Below are 23,512 nucleotides of genomic sequence, written 5' to 3'. Positions count from 1 at the left end.
TAAAAAATAATTAAAAAAGATAATATTTTAGCTTCATATGTTTAACTAGATTCTCTTTATCTAGTTTAAGACTAAGATCTGATCACATTTCAGGTCAAACTTGGGCAGAAATTCAGAAAATTGTAAAGGGGTCACAAAATTTCTAGCGGCACTGTATTTAGTTCATGAACAAGGGACTGACCGGTGACTTGTAGAACATCAGTTCTCCATCTTTCAGGACAAACCAGTGGCGTTTCCAGGTCTTCTTCCATGTCTTCACCATCTTAAGTAGGTAGCCAGACTTTTCCATTGGCTCCTGGACCAATATATTATTTACTGAATAATTAAATGTGATTAAATGGGTATGACTATAGTAGCGTGCATGTGTGTGTGTGTGTGTGTGTGTGTGTGTGTGTGTGTGCGCGCGTGTGTGTGTGTCATACACTCTTGCCACTGTCACTGCTGGAAGAGCAGGTCTTTTGCAGTTTGTTCTCAGGCTCAGAGCACTCGGTGTCTGTAGAATAGGCATCAGGAGGGATGGCGTAGTCACTCTCAGACGCCATGGAGGAAAGGGACACGGCTGAACCGAGAGAGAAATTTTCAGAAGGGAACAGCATGAGGTGTAAGGGGATATGTGAGTCTGGGCTCAGTTTGTGTGAGTCTACCTCTCCTGAAGGAGCTTTTGGCACAGTTGGAGCTGGAGGTGTGCAAACTGCTCTCCTCCTCACCCGAGTTTGAGTGACACTCCTCCAAACCCTCCTCCTCCTCAGAGGTGGAAGACTCCTCGGAAAACTGAGTGCTGCCCAGCAACGCCACCCTCTACAGGAAGAAAAACAGTGAAATACCACACCCATATCTGTGGTAGCTGCTTAACAGTACTGCCCTCTTATGGTCAAACAGTAAAAAAAAATAAAAAATTATATATATATATATATATATATATATATATATATATATATATATATATATATATATATACACACACTACCAAACAAAAACAACCATGTTAGACAACCTACTAATGTAACACGTAAATTTGTATAATATTACACTCATTACTTGTTTACAAATTATTAACAAGCATAGAGGATTAAAAGAGCAATTCCCTTCTATTAGTTCATCATCAGGCTTTAAGAGAGCTTGGGAGCACTTCATGGCATGAGATAAATTATCAAGACAACTGATAAAGGATATATGGTGCCCTCCAGTAATACTGGCACCCTTTGTAAATAAGCGCAAAGAAGGCTGTGAAAAATATTTGCTAAATATGCGTGTGCAACAATTATTGGCACCCCTATGAATTCACATGAGAAAAATATATTTGAAGTATATTCCCACTGATATTTGACATTTTTTTAGTACGCACATTTTTTAGGTTGACTAGGAATAGGAAAGTGTTCAACCATGACTAACTGTTTCAGCGGGGTATAAATATGAGGTCACACATAGGCCAAATTCCCTTAGTCATTCATAACAATGGGTAAGTCCAAGGAACATAGCTGTGATGTGCGGCAAAAGGTTGTTGAGCTTCACAAAATGGGAAGTGGCTATAAGAAAATAGCACACGTATTGAAAATGCCCATTTCCACCATCAGGCAATAATTGAGAAGTTCCACTTAACTGGAAATGTTATGAGTCAACCTGGAGTTGGACGCGTGTCTATATTGTCTCAATGCATTGTGAAGCGCATGGTTCGAGTGGCCAAAAAATCTCCAGGGATCACAGCTGGAGAATGCAGATGTTAGTTGCATATTGGGGTCAGAAAGTCTCCAAAACTACAATCTGAAGTCACCTATATCGCCACAAGTTGTTTGAAAGGTTTCAAGATAAAACCTCTACTCTCATCCAAAAACAAACTCCAGACACTACTGGAACTTCAAATGGGATCGGGTTCTATGGTCAGATTAAACCAAAATAGAGCCTTCTGGCAATAAACACCAGAGGTGGTTTTGGTACACACAGAGAGGTAGCCATATGGAAAAGTACCTCATGCCCACGGTTAAATATGGTGGTGGCTCTTTAATGTTTTGGGGCTGTTTTTCTGTCAGAGGACCTGGACATTTTGTTAGGACACATGGCATCATGGACTCTATCAAATATCAACAGATATTAAATGAAAACCTGACTGCCTCTGCCAGAAAGCTTAAAATGGGCCATGGTTGGATCTTCCAGAAGCACATTGATCCAAATCATACATCAAAATCAGCACAAAAATGGTTTACTGACCACAACATTGTGATCTGCCATGGCCATCCCGGTCCCCTGACTTGAAACCCATAGAAAACCTGTGGGGTGAACTGAAGATGAGAGTCCACCACTGTGGACCTCGAAATTTGAAGGCTCTGGAGAGATTCTGTATGGAGGAATGGTCTCCAATCCCTTGCCATGTATTCTCCAACCTCATCAGGCATTATAGGAGAAGACTCAGAGCTGTTATCTTGACAAAGGGAGGTAGCACAAAGTATTGACTAAAAGGGTGCCAATAATTGTTGCACACCTATATTTAACAAAGATTTTTTTTTATTAACCTGTGTTTTGTTTGCAATTTTTTGTTATCCATGAGAGCAGAGTATTTTGTGAATTTTGTGAACAAAAGATCAAAAGGTTAAACAATAAAGACCATTTTTCACAGCCTTCTTTGCTCATATTTACCAAGGATGCCAATATTAGTGGAGGGCATTGTAGTAACTCATATAAATCACTCTTTACCACCGTGGTGAGTGGTTTTCTAGACTTCAACTAGCTGCCCATGATAGCTTCAGATTCCTGTTCTTGACTGACAGGAGTGGAACCTGATGTGGTCTTCTGCTGTTGTAGCTCATCCAACTCAAGGTTTGATGTATTGTACTGAGATGCCTTTCTGCTCACCACAGTGATTATTTGAGTTTCTATAGGCTTCCATTCTAGTTATTCTCCTCTGATCTCTCTTATCAACAAGATGTTTCAGTCTGCAGACCCTCTGCTCAAAGGATGTTTTTTTTAAATGTTTTTCACACCATTTTGTGTAAACACTAGAGACTGTCAAAATATCAATGGATAAAAAAGTTTTTGAAAAAATAGATGATTTGTCACTTTAAACCAGGGGCATGGCATTCACTTGAATTCCTGCTTAAATCAAGCACAGCTGGCCTGTATAAAACCAATACCTACCCCTTTGACTGTGGTGTAGACCAGTGTGTTCATGTTTCTGTAGATGAGAGATGTGTACAGCATGAAGGCAGGGTATGAGGATGGGTGAGAAGAGTCTGGATAAAGAGTACAAGACTGAGATGAGTTTTGGCATAAGAGGAATAGACTGGAAAGACCAGTGATTTTACTCTATTTTCCTGGAAACATCCAGAAAATATCTAGCCAGTGATGGACAGACAAGAATTATTCTTATGAATCTACCAATGAAAGAGGAGTGTGATATGAAATTTGATATGTGAGGAATAATAAACAAAAAAAAAATACAGAAAAGGAGAGAAACCTTTGTTCCTTTTTTCCCCAAGATGAGATATTAAACCTTACCTTTATTTGCTATGTCTGTACATGATGTTTCTGAAAGCCGAATTCCAGATTTAGCCACAGCATATATTCTGCTTTCCTGAAGACAACAATAAAAAAAGGGTTAAATAATGTGACGAAACAGATCTGCGAAGAGTATGGGCCCAGTACTAACCCAGGAGGGGAACCTGTGCAGCGGGGGGGTGGGCGGCTTGTTCCCTGGTAAGGGTGCAGCCGTATCAGGGGACTTTGGCTCTTCTGCTGGGCTTTTAGATGACTCTTCAGAGGGTATCATACTCTCACCAGTCTCCATCTCCTGCTCCTGGTTCAAATCAGTCTCATGCGGCTTCAATGGGCGTAGCATGCTAATGGCATTGCGTGTTCTCCCGTGGACTGTTTCACTAACCGCTGAAGGCTGGCTTAGGTGTTTCTTGGCTAGCGCAACACTAACGCTAAAGGCATTGGGGCTGCGTAGGCGGGGCTGCTTGGGCGAGGCAGGTGTATCATGTGCATCTTGGGATGGCGTGGGGCGTTTTGGGGTCAGAATTGGGCTGGGTGTATTGGCCTCACTGGAGGATGATGAAGAATTTAGACGCTGCATGCGAAACTGCTTGTTCAGCTCATCTGACGAGTCCGCCCTGTCCTCGCTGGCTTTTTCCTCGGCTGCAGCATCTGATCCAGCAAGTTGAGAAGAAAATATATTAGAGATGGGATGTTGTATGTCAGGGTCTTCTAAGTTGGTACGGTAGGGTTCCCTTGGTTCTGCTTCGTCCTCAGCATTGTGAGACAGAATGTCCTCTGTAGTTGCACACTCCTTCTCTTGCTCAGACTCCATTCTAGGACTCGGACTCACAGCCTCAGCCTCTGGATTGTGTTTATTCCCACAATCTGTTAAGAAACAAAGAGAAAATCTGGGTTACTCCATTACTCCATTCACAAGGAGCTTTGAGTTGATTTGTCCAAAAGCACAGATACAGATTAGAAATTGACAGACAAGTCAGCACTAGGTAGAAACTCTGCACAAACATTTTTATGTTTTAAGATGTATATATGAGGATCTGCCTGACCAGCTGAGAGCCTCCTGGAGTCGGTGGGTGTGAGGGTCGTACACACACCGCCTGTGCTCCTCTGAACTGGCATGGGGCCTGTCCGCACCTGAGGACTCTTCCCTTGGACGTGAAAGCAGCCAAAGGTCAGGCTGCTGAGCCGCTGGGCCTGTCCAGGTTTAGCGTGATCCAACCCTCTGTAGTCTACAGCCTTCTCCAGGACTGAGACACAATATATGTGGTTAAGTGTAGGAAATTGCCAGACACAATAAGTTGGGCTGCAAACCAGGTATCGTATTGACACTAAGAAAAGATGCTCTGTATGAGAAACTATACCTTGAATTTGTCTCTTTAGTTCCAATATCTGAGACTCCTGCTGTTGGTTTGTTTCCCTCAAGGAGGTGTTTTCTACTTCAAACTGAATCCATGAGGAAGACAGGTATAAGAAAATAAGTAAATAAAATAATCTACATTAATCCGGATAAATTTGAAAACGTATCTTTTTTTCCCCTCTACGTTTTGGCCTTTCGTCCACACTGACTGCGTTTACATAGACAGCAGTAATCTAATTATTGACCTTATTCTGAATAAGACAATATTGTGATTAAGGTGTTTACATGAGTTGCTTTTAGAATACTCTTTTCATGTTCCTGTTTTACATGTTATAGAACATCGATTAACGGCACACGTCATTACGTCACCCCGCCACGCCGTCCGACGTCCCTCCAGAATTTCATGTAACAACATACAGTTCGTCTTCGTTCTGGTACCGTATACAGTTTTGGGTGTTTCATTTTTAATTTTACGAAAGCTTCAAGTGCAGTTAATTATTTGTCATGCTATACGTGCAAATAGACGACTGCTTGAAGCCGTGGGCTGTGTCCGAAACCGCATACTTACCTACTATATAGTAATACATGAACCTACATATATATATATATATATATATATATATATATATATATATATATATATATATATATATATATATATATATAGAGAGAGAGAGAGAGAGAGAGAGAGAGAGAGAGATAGAGGTAGATAGATAGAGAGATAGATATATGTAGTAGGTAAGTAGGTGGTTTCGGACGCAGACGTGTTCTCTTGTTTGCTGTCAAATGGTTGAACACTGCCGTGTGTGTACGTGTCCTGTCACAAAATGTGAAAACTCCCATACAGCGTTAATAGTGTGATTAAGGTGTGTACATGTCTATTATGCACTTCCATAAAGCGTCGAAAATAGGAATACTCCACACGTCTTAATTCGATTTGTGTTTACTTCGAGTATGACTTTAGTTGCATTAACGTACTCAATAATTGCTGTTTACATGGTAGTTTCTTAATCAGAGTATTGTCTTGATCGGATTAATATCAGATTATTGTTGTTCATGTAAATGTACTGACTGAGACAGAGTTTTTGTCCAGTGAAATCAGAGATTTTAGAAAATGCTCTCCCAAGTGGATAAATTTGAAAATGCGGTTTTCGCATTGCATTGTGGACAGAGGAAACAGAGATATTCAAAAACGATGACGTGTTTTTAATCATGTTACCAATTCAACTCAAAACCAACAAGCTGGTGGACGATGTTATAGTGCAGTTGTTGTGCCTGCTATCCAGTTTAATAGCGCCGTTAAAGATTAATGTCACTTTGAAACTTCAGATCGCATTTCCAAATAAACGCCTGACGGAAATGATGCAGGCCAAAGCTGCTTACATATTTACGCATGCACAGTGTAGGGATATAAGCGTTTTTCCAGACGTTTTAGTGTGGACGAGCAATTTTTGGAAAACGTGTAGACAAAGAGTGTTTTTAAAACGAAAAACTTTTCAGTTTTCAGATCCATCTAGATTAATGTGGACGTAGCCTAAGGCAAATTCTCATACATCACACACAAACCTCATTTAATTTCCGCATCACCCACTCCTTGATCTTTGCAGCTTTCTCCTCTACAATCTTGGCATCTTGAATTCGGCCCTGTTTCTGTGGAGATGGCGGATATTATATTAGTGAAGTTGTATGATAAAGCAGATAAAAGTCGGTTTTATCTGATTGGTCACCGCTGGAGAATTGCAGAAGTTAGTTGTGTCTTGGGGTCAGAAAGTCTCCAAAACTACAATCTGAAGTCACCTACATCTTACACAAGTTGTTTGGAAGGGTTTCAAGAAAAAAACCTCTACTATCATCTAAAAACAAACTCGAGCGTCTTCAGTTTGCCAGACACTACTGGAACTTCAAATGGGATCGGGTTCTATGGTCAGATGAAACCAAAATGGAGCATTTTACCAATAAACACCAGAGTTGTTTTTGGTAAACACAGAGAGGTAGCCATATGGAATAGTAAATATGGTGGTGGCTCTTTAATGTTTTGGGGCTGTTTTTCTGGACATTATGTTAGGATACATGGCATCATGGACTCTATCAACTATCAACAGATATTACATGAAAACCTGACTGCCTCTGACAGAAAGATTAAAATGGACCCATAGAAAACCTGTGGGGTGAATTGAAGAGGAGAGTCCACCAGCATGGACCTCAACATTTGAAGGATCTGGAAATAATCTGGAATGTTCTCAGATCCCTTGTCATGTATTCTCCAACCTCAACAGGTATTATAGGAGAAGACTCAGAACTGTTATCTTGACAAAGGGAGATAGCATAAAGTATTAACTAAAAGGGTGCCAATAATTGTTGCACACCTATATTTAACAAAGATAACTACAACTTTGCAACTGTTTGATATCCATGAGAGCAGAGTATTTTTGTGAATTTTTTTAAACAAAAAGATCAAAAGGTTAAACAATAAAGGCAATTTTTCAAAGCCTTCTTTTCTCAAATTCACCACGGGTGACAATATTAGTGGAGGGTACTGTAACTTGGCTTTCAAGCAGTTGTCTGATTGAGCTTGAAAGTGATGTCGTGACAGTCCTCGCTAATGTTAATTCTAGTTAGCGTGATAACTCTTCTGGAGATTTTTAATTTTTTTTTTACATGAGTGGGAATTGATGGGTTGGGCTCAAGGAGTAAAAAATCTTATCTAATGCACCTTTAATTATGCCAAAAGCCAAACAATTTTTATGGCCATTGACAGTCCATATCACTAAGAATACATGTAGCTTCAATGGCACAGTGCTTGAGAATTCCTGTTTGTCATGTTGTTTATATCGGTGGAACTAAGATGCTCAAACCCGTTCCAGCTGGACAATGCCCCTGTGCACAAAGCGAGGTTCATGAAGGCATGGTTTGCCAAGTGTGATATAGATGTGTACTCGAGTGTCCTGCACAAAGCCCTAACCTCAACCACACTGAACACCTTAGGGATGAATTGGAACACTGACTAGCTATGTTTCAATCATCTCACTTCCAAGTCATAAGCGGAAGTTAAGAAAGGTATGAATCAAGGCGTAGATTCGGTCATTTTTGCATCAGGATTGTAAAAAGGATTGTGTCCACCCCCATTGTTTGGATGAGGTACTAACCTGTTCCTCTAACTGTTGCTCCAGTGATGTTATCAGCTCTTCTTTCTCCTGCAGAGCAGCCTGAAGGTCTTGGCAGCGTCTGAAGAGCTTCAGCTCAGAGTCAGCAGACTCCACATCAGTAGCCTTCAGATGCTCCTCCATCCAGTGCACCTGAATTCACAATGCAAACACAAACCTGGTCATATCAGCTCTGCATTTCATATTTCATAACCAGCACATCAGGTCAAATTATACTAGAAGAGAAGTGTAGAACACTTACCTGCTGGTTTGCTTCATAGGCATTTCGCTCTGCCTCCAAAACCTGTGTTTCCAACTGCTGCATCTGCAAAGCAACATACCACCAGGAAGCAGCTTGTTTTATTTAAATGTTCCCATATGATATGTGCCATGAAAGTTGTATAAATATACCACTTTCATGGCATTCACCCATTCACACTCATGCACTCGCACTCCCTCATGCACCCACTCTCACACGCACACTCCCGCATGCACTCTCAATCTCCCTCAAGCACTCCCACTCAAGCACGCACGCATTCACACAGAGTCCCTCACGCACTCACACTCACGCACAGTCCCTCACAAACTCACGCTCTCACACTCACACACAGTCCCTCACGCACTCACACTCATGCACAGTCCCTCACGCACTCACACTCATGCACTTACACTGTCACGTTTCGTGACGTAACGGAGATATGAGGACGGATGCAATTTCAACAGTTTTATTTAAGAGAGACACAGGTAGGTAAATCCAAGACGTAATCCAATAACGTAATCCAGAAACATGCAAAAGTTCAGACGATCGGCAAACAGGCATAAAGCGGCGAGGCAGGAATCAAGGTCGCGGTCACGGAAATACAGGGTCAAGAAACAAAACAAGAAACATGAACAATAGCGCGATACTGGGAGCGGAGAAACCAGCGTAAACTGACTATGACTATGACTATGTATATTTACTCTAATCTAATATTCCGTGCTATGTGCTAGGAGGCGCGCGGTATATATACAAACATAATCAGAGTTGTAATGGCTGACGGCTGAGGGCAATTCAGACACACGTGAAACAACCAATGACAGAACAGGGAGGAGACTTAACAGAAACATAACAAATGCACATGTCGAAATGTCACGATTATCAAGAAGGGAAAAGCAGGTGCTCATGCACCTGCTCATGCACGCGCGCTCACATACTCCACAGCGCGCTGCTTAAAGGGGAACTCGTGACACACGCACAGTCCCTCACGCACTCACTCATGCACTCACACTCACGCACTCACACAATCACTCACGTACTCACACTCACGCACTCACTCATGCACTCACACTCACGCACTCACACAAAGTCCCTCACGCACTCACACACAGTCCCTCCCTCACGCACTCACACTCACTCCCTCATGCACTCGCACTCACACGCAGTCCCTCACGCACTCCCACTCACTCACGCACTCACACACAGTCCCTCCCTCACGCATTCACACTCACACAAAGTCCCTCCCTCACACCCTCACACACTCGCACTCACACACAGTCCCACCCTCATGCACTCCCACTCACACAAAGTCCCTCCCTCACACTCTCACACACAGTCCCACCCTCATGCACTCCCACTCACGCACTCACACAGTCACTCACGCACTCACACACAGTCCCTCCCTCACGCACTCACACACAGTCCCTCACGCACTCACACAAAGTCCCTCCCTCACACCCTCACACACTCGCACTCACACACAGTCCCACCCTCATGCACTCCCTCACACACACACACACACACACACACACTCACACACAGTCCCTCACGCTCACATACACTCACACTTGCGTGCACTCACTCATGCACTCACTCGTGTACTCACTCATGCATACACACATACTCCCCCCCGTCACTTTACACATTCCTTGGCTCAACATTGCAGAAAGCATCAAAATGACGTGTTTTGTCTTCAAATGTCGGAATCATACAATTGTACAGGATCTCTCTGTATGCAGTAGCATTACAATTTCCCTTCACTGGAACCACGTGGCCCGAAGCTGTTCCAGCGTAACAATGCACCTAAGCACACAAACCGAGGTCCATGAAGGCATGGATTGCTAAGGTTGGAGTGGAAGAACTCAAGTAGCCTGCACACAGCCCTGACTTCAACTCCACTGAACACCTTTGTGATAAACTGAACACCAGGCTTCCTCACCTGACACCAGTGTCTGACCATGCTTTAGTGGCTGAATGGGTAAATCCCCATAGCCATAAAGTTTACAGTATGTTGAATTTGAAAGAACTCATGATTCAACACTTTGCAGTCACTCTATAGTGTAAAATGTTAGAGTATAGAATATGATCAACATATGTTAAAAAAACAAACAAAAAACAAACAAAAAAAACAGTGTGTTCCTGGCACTCTCACATGTTGCCTTCATTATTAACACTCATAAAGGCATGGAACTTAAAGTGATCTAATATATCGCTACAGACATGCCAAGAGTGATTCACTCAGGTTTCCATACAGAACATAAAAGATTTTAAGATGTATTTGCGAATCCAAATTAATACTCTTGTCTGACACTTCTAAAAAGGCTTTTCTTCACCCATTTTTTAAACCCATTATCACAAACATCTGTTGCTTAATCACTCCACAATTGTACGCTATAATTATATGTCAGAGTTTATAAAACTTGTTTTGGTTGTGCCGACATTGTCCTGTTTAGTGACCAACAGGAAGACCAGCACCACAAAAATGCACATAACTCCATCCATCCATCCATCCATCCATTCATCTTCTATACCACTTATCCTTCCTTCAGGGTCACGGGGAAACCTGGAGCGTATCCCAGGGAGCATCGGCCACAAGGCTGCACATAACTCATAGTGAGCTAAAATGCAGCCATTCGCACTAGACCTGCACAATGTATCATCGACATTGCAATATTTTCCTTGGAATATGGATATTGCACCATTGTACAAGATGAAAAAAAAATGAGCACCACCATATTATATTGTTTTCTGGAGACTCTCTGTCCAATTTTTGATTCAGTTAAATGTTCAGAGGATATATTGATCAGTAGTGGCATTAATATGATCAAAAATACTAAATGTCCACACAAAGGCAGACTGATCTCTGTGTTATACAGAAGTTAAATGAGTAGAGGGTTATATAATAACGAGCATATAACCCTCTACCCATTGAACCTCTGTATAACACACAGATCAGTCTGCCTTTGTATGGACATTTAATATTTTTATATGTATGGTTTATATGGTAAAAATATCTTATTGTGATACTTTTCAAAGTGCACAATAAGTAGCATGATATTTCATGTCAGTGGAGTTGTGCTATTAAAGGGTCAACAAAACAGTGTAGCCATGTCATAAAAAAAGTGAACGTTTCAACTTTCACAACTTCCAATAAGAACAAGTAATATTTAACAAGGAAATTTTTAATGTTCATTCAGTTACTTTGTAGTTGTAGTGATTAAAAAAATTACAGTTACAGTGAGGGAAATAAGTATTGAATGCAGCAACATTTTTTTCGGTAAATATATTTCCAATGAGGTTATTCACATGAAATTTTCACCAGACTTTGGTATTAACTCAAGAAATCTGGAAATACAAAGAAATCCAAACATTAAAGTCCATAAATGAAGTTATGTGTAATAAAGAGGAATGACACGGGAAAAAAAGTATTGAACACGTTAACTGAAATTTATTTAATACTTAGTGGAGAAGCCTTTGTTTGTAATGACAGTTTAAGACACTTCCTGTATAAAGGAAATTAATCGGCCGCAGTATTCAGGTGTGATTTTGAGAAGGTCTTGGGAGAGCTCTTTGCTTTTACCCATCATGAGATGTTTCTTGTGTGACACCTTGGTAACGAAAAGCCTTTATATAGACCATCAATTTACTAACCCAGCTGATATAAATATCGCACAGATAGGAGGTTATAATTACTTATGGATTTCAGCTGGTTCCTTGCCTTACCTTGCCTTGCAGAACTGCTTTTTCTTAGTGTGTTCAATAATTTTTTCCTGTGTCATTCTAATTTGTTACACATAACTTTATTTATAGACTTTAATGTTGTGAATTCTTTATATTTCCAGATTTCTTGAGTTAATACTGATGTCTAGTGAAAATTTCATGTGAATAACCTCATTGGAAATATATACTGAAAAAAATGTTGATGCGTTCAGTACTTATTTCCACCCACTGTATAAAAGCACTGACACCTATAATACTCAGAAACGTGTATCATGATGTTAATATATTGTAACATCCATATCATACTGTTATATTTTCCAGCTCTGTTTGCAGACCATATCGGCATCAAAACGTATAGCTATATAATAATTGGAATGTGCTGTTTTTGGCAGCCCGAATACACAGGCATATAAGGAAAAAATGAGAGAGTATAATGGACAAGTTCTTTGACAAATGATAAAGCTAACGACCTCAATGTACAGATATAGAAGCAGTTGGAAAGCACCATAATTACAGACTATACTGAATGCATCTTTAAGCGCTGTATCGCTGGGCTAGTTACTGCTTATAACCTCTGGAAGCCAGTAGCAATTGGATGAAAGAGTATATATGGTTCATTCACAGTCTAAACAATACAGAAAAAGAAGACAGGAATGACTGCACAGTAACACCAGACTGGATAAACAGTTGATTGAGAACAAACCAAAGTTGTGATGCTGGACACTTTAGCAACACCTAAACACAGACATCTAAATAAGTTTGTGTGTGTTGTGTTGTGCTTGAATGCAAAGTAGTCTGTGCATGCATCTGTATCAATGAACTTTATACGAGTAAAATGACCTCTGCTGACCATCGTGGCCATGTGAAGTGCGAGATACTGGGTGCATCTGAATTAAATGTCAAATGAGATACCTTCAAATGGCTGACTTGAATGCTGCCTATCGGTTTTGCCCTACATAACCCTGTTTGTCAACTTTGTTGCAGCTGCCAGTCATGAGGAAAATGAGGAGAAGAGGAAGCAGTTTGCGATTAAATGTTATTTGTGCTGATGTAGGCATGGACATGCGAGGGCGGCTGTGGCTCAGGTGGTAGAGCGGGTTGTCCACTAATCGTAGGGTTGGCGGTTTGATTCCCGGCCCACGTGACTCCACATGACTCCACATGCCGAAGTGTCCTTGGGCAAGACACTGAACCCCAAGTTGCTCCCAATGGCAAGTTAGCACCTTGCATGGCAGATCTGCTACCATTGGTGTGTGAATGTCTGAATGAGACATGGTGTAAAGTGCTTTGGAACCACTAAAAAAGCTCTATATAAGTGCAGACCATTTTCCATCATAGACGACGAGACGTCATGGCAGCTGCCTTCTGTTTTTAAACCACAGATATTGTAAACGACAGTTAGGACTAACCTAAATCTGTAAATCTGTAAACAAGCCCAAAAATTACACACATGGTATATATGTAAGGGATAATCCATGGCTAGGTGTGCGTTACATGACTTTAATCACGTGGAAGTGATTGCCTTGGCAGATAAGGTTGTGGGATAAGATTACATTTATTTGAATGAATAATAGTAAACAGTTATTAAAGACAGAGAGAGAGAGAGTTTGTGCATATGTGAATTTCCTGCGTCTGTGCCGTGTCTCTACTAATAAAGAAGCAGCGAGTTTAACTGTATGTTACAACAGTTACAGATGTTTATAGGAAGCGCATTCATTTAGAATGGTGATTAAACTGACTTCAACTACCTGTGGTATATACGGTATTAACAAACACCTTCCAGCTAATCAGAATCAAGGATTTGGACAGACCATGGTATAATTATAAGATATTCCTATTATACTCCTATTACATCATTTGCAAATAGATACATATGATATACGATTAAGTGGTTCGTCTGAAATACATTTTCTGCTGAGTATAACAGTCAGATGTGGACAAATCATAAATTCATTAACTTGCCAACCAGGCAAGTAAAAGTTCCAGTGTGCTGCACAGTCTCACATTTTGGATGCCCTGAAACCTATTTTACTTAAAGTGATAGCTATCACAATGTAATAATGTATGGCGATCTAGCAATAGCCATGGTCTGTACAAGAGATTTTTTTTTAGATTGTTGTGGGCAAAAACGCTTGGTTTTGAGTTTTTATGGGGTTTTTTTTGCAAACAATTACTTGAATTGGCAAAATTGCAATTGCACAAAATTGTTTTTCATAGTGATGTTTGTTGGTAAATGAGACTTTTTAGCTGTACTCATCTTCAACGTATGTGGATCAAAGAGGGCTTTGGCTGAATGCGCTTTGTGATGACGTTACATGACATGTCTTGGCCCAAATCTGTGGAAAATCTGTGGCAATATCCTCTAGATATTGCAGAGCTTGCTTGATTTTGTGTTAAATCCTGGAGGGACTGAATAACTTAATTGAAGTGCATTAATACATTCATTCATTCATTTTCAGTCACCGCTTCGTCCTGGTCAAGGTCAAGTCTCTTCCAGGAACACTGGGTACAAAGCGAGAGAATACACCCTGGAATGGACGCCAGTAAGGGAAATGAAGTAGTATATAATCATAATTCTCTCCTAACAGAGTCTCTAAGGTACCAAATCATGTCTGCATGCTCAAGAAAAAGTCAGCAAATTGCATGTTGGCCATTGTTTTGGCTATGAAATGTGGTCTTATGTTTTCAAACAATACGTACATGAAAGATATGTGAGTCTGGTTAGCATCTCTGTTTCCTCTCAATTTGTTTAAAAGTGAGGTTATAGCTTTGTACTAGACTTATTTTTATGTTTCTATGTACCTGTATGGTCCTCATTCTCATTTGGACTTTATTAATCTGCATAATAAAAAAACATTCATAATGGTCTGCACTTATATAGTGCTTTTTTAACCTTAGCGGTTCCAAAGCACTTTACACTGGTTCTCATTCACCCATTCACACACACACTCACACACCAGTGGTAGCAGAGCTGCCATGCAAGGCACTAACTTGCCATTGGGAGCAACTTGAGGTTCAGTGTCTTGCCCAAGGACACTTCGGTATGTGGGGTCATGTGGGCTGGGAATCGAACCGCCAACCCTACGATTAGTTGACAACCGGCTCTACCACCTAAACCACAGCTGCCCACGAGTAATAAAATAAAATAATAAAAACCATAAGCCAGTGCACTACACACATGCTTCGGCCAATGTGTGTAGCGCAGTAGGCAGTGGTATTCGGACCGACTGCTTGTTGTCCGCCAAGCAACCATGATTAAAAAAAAACCCCAAACACATAATCTGCTTGCCCTGAGCTCTCAGTGCTCTCATTTGTTGACTCCTGATAGTGTATATACCAGTTTGTACAGGATTTCACAGGTTTTTTTTTGGTGATTATTGTGGCCAAAAACACTTGATTTTGCTGTGGCTATTTTCAAAATTTTTGAAAACTACTGGCAAAAGTGCAATTGCACAAAATTGTTTTGAGTGGACGTTCACAGTGATGATTGTTGGGAAATGCGACCTTTTACTCATGTTCGTTGCACGTGAACCGAAGAGGGCTTATCCTGAATGCTTGTTGTGAAGACTTCTCTTGGCCCAAATCTATGGAAAATATGTGGTAATTTTCAAAACGTGCAAGCACCTCCGAGTATTGCATAGAGTGTGCTTGATTTTGCATTAATTTCTGCGATTGCAATATGGCAAAATCCTGGAGGACTGTTTTACTTTGAATAAATGAAAAAAATGAGAGAAAGAGAAAAAGGTGAGCATCACACTTTATGTAACAATCTTCCAAGCCTACACGGGGCCTCTGAGAACCTGATTCCACCAATGAACTCACCGTAACCCCTAATAATCTCCATCTCTGAATTGGCTACATCACTCTCTCCTCTCCACTAATAGCTGGTGTGTGGTGGGGGTTCTGGTGCACTATGCCTGCCTTCGCATCATCCAGGTGGATGCTACACACTAGTGGTGGTTGAGGAGACCCCCCCCAATACTATGTAAAGTGCTTTGAGTGTCTAGATATACACTATATAAATGTAACTGTAAAAAATGACTGAACCCTTTCATGACTATCAGAGAGAACTGATGATCTAAACTAGCTGGCGATGAAGAAAAACTAAACCCGACCAAAATGCATGCACGTTTGCCCCACACCCCGGACTGTCTCAGTTTGACACTTTCATCGCTAGAAAGTGTTGAAACAGCTCTGTAGGAAAAGTTCAAAATAAACCAGTGCCACATACTGTAAACCACTCTGCAGTCAGCCTCCCCATTCCTAACATTCCAAGCCATGTGCTTTGCGGCTCGCCTTCCACGCAGCCCCACCGGAGCTTACAAAGCCTGCCTGTGTTACAACCCAACACAACACCACCACTCTAAATTCCCCAGCATCACCTAGTGTCTGTACACCAACACTCACATGCCTCAGTCCATAGGCTGGAGAAACTGGATCATTCACAAACATGCTACATACTTAAATCAGCAATTAAATTTTTACTAGACGCCATAAAATACTTCACATACATAAAGAACAAAAAAATAGTATGATGATGCAGTAACTATGCTACGATGCAAACAGAATAAACGAGTGAGGAGCAAGTGCTGCATGGAGCAGTAAAGCCACAAGTGCTTGCTTGGACCCTCACGCTGCCTTATGCTCGGCTGGCTCCGGGTTTATGAAGCCACCACCCATACAAATGTGGAAGCAATCTGGGCGTGCCAGGCACGAAGTGCAGCAAGCGCTAACCTAGAACAGATTTGCTCTTTGCACAGTGCTCTCAGTGTATACACATTCACTGGTGGGAGTATGTGTGTGTTTGTGTGTGTGGTTTCCTTTTGCAGGATGCAGGAAGTCACATATGCTTACAAGATCCTTGTTATTCACAGTAATGGATATGAATTTAAGAAAATGAGGGCAAATTGGCGTTTGATGGTTAGCAGGGAAGGCCGAATGTGTTTACACAATTTCTCTAAAGCAGATACGGGTGTATAAAGTTTCCTACGGCACGAATTATGACCCGTGTGTCCACTCTAAAAAGTGTTGTGTTGTGTGTGATGCATATTGACTTCCCATATAACATGCTCTCTGTTTACAAACCCTGGCATTTCCTCCCCTGGGCGTCATGTGATTACGGAATGGTTTATTTTCTGTTCTGTCTGCTGCCCCCTCCATACTCTCTCTATTACTCTTTCACTCCCTCTCCTTTCATCTCCTAGTCATTCGTCTTCACTTCTTCACTTCTTAAGAGTTTCGTTTAGTCACTTGCTCCTTGCCAATCCCTGCTCTTCGCCTCTGTTCTTCATTCTTGGATTTGGCATCTATAAGCATTACTAAACACAGCTCCAGGATCCTGCAATCAAACTATTAAGCCATACAAAATTAGTTCTGCTACGCTTTGCAGCGTGCATCCATACAAGATTGTATGAAAATTTTAGTATGGCTCGTGCTCAGTAAATTCCATGAGCAATCAGGAAGCAATACGCCCACGGCCAACAAAGCACTGTGATGACCAATGTTAACAGGGGATCTTAATCAGACGAGCTTGTGTGTGTGTGTGTGTGTGTGTGTGTGTGTGTAAGAAGAGGTCAAACTAATGGCTGTTGTCTCATTAGACTTGGAGTTCTGCTAGAGGAGTGGAATCAGCAACACACCTACAATTTCTCCTGCTTCTTAGGCGGTTTTCAGACCTGTAGATCTGTGATTTGTTCTGAAACAGGGACTAAAATTTGTTACAATGTTGCATTTTCTCCATGGCTCGGTTCACTTTCACAAGGTAACGTTTCAAAACGTACCAAAATTTGTTTATGCAAGTCACATGTGAGTAAACTGTCCTCTCATTGGTGGTCAGAGTGTGTCCGTTTACGTTCTGGGGTTCCGCTCATAGTGAACAGTCATCAACATGGATCGGCAGCAGCTCCACGAGCTTACTGTGCCTTTCTTTTTAGCTGTAGTTATTATAGTTTATCTTATTTATATGTTCAACATCTCCTTGAGACGCTCGCTAAACACCTTGTTAAACCTTGTTTTTATGTGTTTTTGAAAGTAGTTCAGAAATATATTCGTCAGACCAAATTTCAATGGGGAATTTTACATTGTCATTTTACCTTAAACTTTGGTCCAAGATTTTACGTAACGCAGGTCCCATCATGCATTGCTATATAGGTTGGTTTGTTGGTCCGTTAGGTCAGCTTGCTTTCTCACCACAAGCAAACCACTCCAGAGTTCATTTGCAATCAAACGAAATCTGAATCTGCGATCTGAACACGGTGGCCTCGGACTGACTGTGTTGGTACAAATCTGAGTGCGATTGCAGCGTTCATATATGTCTAAACGAACGAAACCAAAGGAGAAAATGCACCAGGTCCCGAAACAAACGCTCCAAACGAGCCAGGTGTGAAAACGCCATTAGATCAGTGGTGCCTCCAGATATTTGTTCCAACCAAGCAGAAGTCACACCTGATTCTAACCTGATTAACCTTTTGATCTTGGTCAACTGCCTATCAGAGGTAGCTTCTTCTTGGCTAGAATGAAAACCTGCAGCCAAACTGACACTTTGGATAACATTGGACAGCACTGATGAACACTAATATTGGCACCCTTGGTAAGGCTGTGAAAAATTGTCTTTATTGGTTAGCCATTTGATCTTTTGTTAAAAAAAATCACAAAATACTCTGCACAACACAGGTTTATCCCCCCAAAAAAACTTTGTTAAATATAGGTGTGCAACAATTATTGGCACCCTTTTAGTTTATACTTTGTGCTTCCTCCCTTTGCCAAGATAACAGTTCTGAGTCTTCTCTTATAATGCCTGATGAGGTTGGAGAATACATGGCAAGGGATCTGAGACCATTCCTCCGTACAGAATCTCTCCAGAGCCTTCAAATTTCGAGGTCCACGCTAGTGGACTCTCCTCTTCAGTTCACCCCACAGGTTTTCTATGGGTTTCAAGTCAGGGGACTGGTATGGCCATGGCAGGAGCTTGATTTTGTGGTCAGTAAACCATTTTTGTGTTGATTTTGATGTATGTTTTGGATCACTGTTCTGCTGGAAGAGCCAACCACAACACATTTTAAGCTGCCAGATAGGGATGGGCGATATCTTATAGTTTGCGATATAGCGGTAGAAATTCTACCCAGAATAAGAATTAGTCTTCCTGCGATAATAACGATAAAGCCTAGTTGATGACTTATTTGTGGGCAACGGTGTGTGACCCATTCGCAGTTCACGTGCAGAGTGAAAACAAGTACGGTGGAAGGTGGACGTGAAGCTGAGGAGGAGTTTATCGCTAAACGAGGAGCTACCTCTACAATCTGGAACTGGTTTGGTTACAGAAAATCAGTTTTACTTTTAGATCAATGTTTGTGTTTCTGAGGCTCTGAAGATCACAGCTATCACTTGTATCCAAAAACAGTGCTGCATGGTACTATATTTGTATCATCACTGATAGCGTTATCACAATAACTACCAGAAAGTATTGTGATATAGTTTTAAATCCATATTTACTTGTGTCCTAACAAAATGTCCAGGTCCTCTGGCAGAAAAACAGCACCAAAACATTAAAGAGCCACCACCATATTTAACCGTGGGCATGAGGTACTTTTCCATACGGCTTCCTCTCTGTGTGCACCAAAACCTGTTTATTGCCAAAAACCTCTATTTTGGTTTCATCTGACCATAGAACCCGATCCCATTTGAAGTTCCAGTAGTGTCTTGCAATCTGAAGATGCTTGAGATTGTTTTTGTATGTGAGTATATGTGTATGTGAGGCTTTTTTTGAAAACCTTCCAAACAACTTGTGGTGATGTAGGTGACTTCAGATTGTAGTTTTGAAGACTTTCTGACCCCAAGACACAACTAACTTCTGCAATTCTCCAGCTGTGATCCTTGGAGATTTTTTGGTCACTCGAACCATCCAATTCACAGTGTGTTGAGACAATATAGACACACGTCCAATTCCAGGTTGATTCATAACATTTCCAGTTGAGTGGAACTTCTTAATTATTGCCCTGATGGTGGAAATGGGCATTTTCAATGCTTGTGCTATTTTCTTATAGGCACTTCCCATTTTGTGAAGCTCAACAACCTTTTGCTGCACATCACAGCTATGTTCCTTGGTCTTACCCATAGTTATGAATGACTAAGGAAATTTGGTCTATGTGTGACCTCATATTTATACCCTTGTGAAAAAGGAAGTCATGGTTGAACAATTTTCTCTTCCTAGACACCCAGGTGTAGTAAAACAATGTCAAATATCAATGGGAACATACTTCAAGTATATTTAACAAACATATTTATTTGGATAAACCTGTGTTGTATTTGCAATTGTTTAATATCCATGAGAGCAGAGTATTTTTGTGAATTTTATTAACAGAAGATCAAACAATAAAGACAATTTTTCACAGCCTTCTTTGATCATATTTACCAAGGGTGCCAATATTACTGGAGGGAGCTGTAGATGAACCAGGGCTGATACCTAATACAGTATAAGGAATAAACCATGATGCATGCATTTAAAGGAAAATAATCCATTCCGAGGTGGCATGACATGGCCCGATGTGAAGCTGAGTTACTGTTAGGACCCCGAAATGGATTTTCAATTGAACATAGTGATTGTTACAACGTGCTGACACCCGATACTCCTTCCGTACACACTATCAACAATTATACAGAATATTTTTTCATTGTTAATTAGCACACCTAAGGCTGTCCCAAGTCTCTCGTTTTTCGCAAAATGTCTTCCAAAATTTTTATACTTAGTTTATATTATAGATGTATTTTCAGTCCTTAAGAACGCCTTTGACAAAAGAAGAATGTATTGAAATCATTCTCGTGGCTGGATGAGGAAGCTGTCGCAAGGTTGCGATGGACTTTAACAGGAAACATGGCAAGCACGTCACACACGACACTGTCACCAAAATTATTAACACATTCAAAAAGGCTGGAAATGTTGTGGACCGACCGAGAAGTGGACGTCCACCAACATCCATTGATGAAGCCACAACCGATGTGGTGCAGGCTTTTGGGACATCCTGTATGTACAAGTCCATGTGAATGAGCTGTTACTATAGAAACAATAATATATTGCAACAAGATCATTAATATAAACCTATCATTTGAATTACAGCCGGCACTACTCTCAGAGCTGTGCTGTTCTACAAAATTAACACCTTAATCAAACCATTTAGTTTGCCCTGGAATATAAAAGTAATTATCCTTATCTGAATAGAAAGTTGAGTTGAGACATAAATTGCCACTTTGCGAAAAAAAAGATAAAAAAGAAAAAAAGATATTAATATCAGTTCTCTTTGCTTTATACTTGCCAGGCTGCATTGATGCCAGTTATGAACATGGTTTTGTGAAAGAGCTGACCACATTAATGCTCAGCCTTAACAAGGACACACAATTGGTTTTGGCAGAGATCTAACTTTGATTGAATTTAATACTTATTTTTAGGCACCCAGTTTATCCTGGTTTGGGCTCGAGCGGATCTGGAACCTATCCCGGGAAGTCTGGGCGTGAGGCGGAAAATACACACTTGATGGAACGCCAATCCATTGCAGGCTCTACACACACACACATACATTCACACAGTCCTTCACACCTAGTGGCAATTTAGTGTAGCAAATCCACCTACCGTTATGTTTTTGGGAGATGGGAGGAACCTACATTGGCACAGGGAGAACATGCGAAACGCCGCACAAACAGTAATCTAAGATCAGGATTGAACCGGGGACTCAGAAGCTGTGAGGAAGCACTGCTACCCACTGTACCTCTATGGACGATAATAATGAAATTATGTGACAAAATCATAAGTTTAGGCAGCAGAAGTTCCTCTAGATTCCTCTGAGGAGTTGTGGAAGTTAACAATATGCAAACTTTGTGTCTTTCAAGATGATTCATGTACACGTCATAAACTAGCGTCTGCATTAAAGCGCATCTATTATGGTTTTGAAACGTGCCTAATTTTGTTTTAAAGGTCTCATATAATAGATTTACATGCATCCAAGGTCAAAAAAACACTTTAATGTGCTCATAATTAAAACTGCAGCATTACCCTTTTCCCCAAGTGTCACAAACGACTCGTTCAATGATCCGTTCTAAAGGATTCATTCTAAACTCCTTCTTTCAGAGAGCACACTCTGATTGGTCAGATGTACCAGTCTGTTGTGATTGTTCTACTACTGTCAGCAAGCAACCAATGAAGACCAGAGGCGGGGCTTTTTGTTACAAACCTACGTAGGTTAGTACAGGAAGTAAGTCTGGAATTACTAACGATTCATTTCAGCTCTTCAGAATTGGTTCCTTTTTTTGGGAGTCAATTACTCCCTTTGTCGTGCGCTTTGATTTTTGAAACTTTGCAGACGTTTTTACATTCACAAGCAGCGATATATATATATATATATATATATATATATATATATATATATATATATATATAAATAAAACACACTACATGAAAGGTCATATTTGAAAAACCATAAAAGGTGCACTTTAAGTCTATACTTCTATGAAGTTTTTACTGTCCCAGAATGCAGCAGTCTGGAGCTCTGTGGCCAAGCGTCTGTTTATATTAACCTCTAATCAGTTTTCCCCCTGAGACGGACCAAAAAAGTAGGCCATAGAGCACACACACACACACACACACACACACACACACACAACGTGGCTGTAACACACCAAACATGGTAAATACTTTAGTATGTACTTGATTGCCTCTCTTAAAGAGCGGTTTTGACAGTTTGACTAACATCATTTCTAGTGCATGTTAATGGATGATGATATTCCAGATGTTTCAGTTAAAACGATGGTCGAGCAAAACAGGAAGTAAGTCACTGTGAGAGGACACTGCAGATATAGTAAAACCACATCGCTGCTCTGTAATTAGAGATGGTTTAGTAAGCCATGGGGGTTTAGTTTTGACTTATTCAGCATGAGGTTAAATAAAAATGATTTTTAAAACACACTGGAGTAAGCAGATCATCAGAAAGGGGAGGGAAAAAAAGTAGAACGGTCCTCTGACAGTGGAAATGCTAACCTTTTCTGTGGTGAGGTCTCGAATCACACTCATCTGTCCACGGAACTTCAAGAGCAGAGCTTCCAGAGCCATATACTTCTCCTTCCATTCCCCAGATGAAGCCTCATCGGCCTCGCTCATGCTGCCGGACATCACAGCTTCTCAGTCCTGGAACAAACTACAGACAGTCACGCGTATGAGCAGAGGGACGAAGAATTGCTACATGAGCATAACACGTGTGTGTGTGTTATATACATCACTGCACTGAATTGAGACTGACTTCCATTATAAAAATAAAGAATTACAAAGATAATAGCACTGAAACACAACGGCTGACTGCTGTTTCTGAAAGCGGTGTCAACTGACAGGTTAAACTGAGAAAATAATACTTATGAAAGCCACAGCAGTCAGCGGAAGACAGAGGGACGGTTATGTGAATATGCTCTTTCAGTGTGTAAAAAAAACCCAAACGGCTGAAGTGTTCCAGGCATGGGCAGCGCCCGGGACAAACGGACCACTACTAAAACAAACTCTGACCAGGTCCACCA

The 23,512-nt window shown here is 40.9% G+C and overlaps 1 protein-coding gene across 2 annotated transcripts in view; it reads right to left on the bottom strand.

Annotated features, from left to right (window-relative positions):
- The window catches only part of plekhh2 (pleckstrin homology domain containing, family H (with MyTH4 domain) member 2), a 45,542-nt gene that overhangs the window by 18,374 nt on the left and 3,656 nt on the right, over positions 1 to 23,512 (bottom strand). Inside the window, exons 2-13 of one of the 2 annotated variants that reach the window (XM_017463652.3) lie at positions 22,986 to 23,142; positions 8,249 to 8,311; positions 7,990 to 8,139; positions 6,410 to 6,493; positions 4,848 to 4,929; positions 4,533 to 4,733; positions 3,641 to 4,353; positions 3,490 to 3,565; positions 3,130 to 3,224; positions 645 to 798; positions 423 to 559; positions 182 to 295 (exon numbers count right to left, since the gene is read on the bottom strand). In XM_017463652.3, the coding sequence (XP_017319141.1) occupies positions 182 to 295; positions 423 to 559; positions 645 to 798; positions 3,130 to 3,224; positions 3,490 to 3,565; positions 3,641 to 4,353; positions 4,533 to 4,733; positions 4,848 to 4,929; positions 6,410 to 6,493; positions 7,990 to 8,139; positions 8,249 to 8,311; positions 22,986 to 23,117 (2,001 nt within the window). In that variant the 5' untranslated portion in view covers positions 23,118 to 23,142. The remainder of the gene's footprint in view (positions 1 to 181; positions 296 to 422; positions 560 to 644; positions 799 to 3,129; positions 3,225 to 3,489; positions 3,566 to 3,640; positions 4,354 to 4,532; positions 4,734 to 4,847; positions 4,930 to 6,409; positions 6,494 to 7,989; positions 8,140 to 8,248; positions 8,312 to 22,985; positions 23,143 to 23,512) is intronic. The other variant, XM_017463653.3, reaches the window with a different exon arrangement.

This window comes from Ictalurus punctatus, chromosome 3 (genome assembly GCF_001660625.3).
Source record: "Ictalurus punctatus breed USDA103 chromosome 3, Coco_2.0, whole genome shotgun sequence".
NCBI lineage: Eukaryota > Metazoa > Chordata > Actinopteri > Siluriformes > Ictaluridae > Ictalurus > Ictalurus punctatus.
The sequence above is the reverse complement of the archived record's forward strand: the minus strand, read 5'-3'. Positions and strand labels throughout refer to the sequence as shown.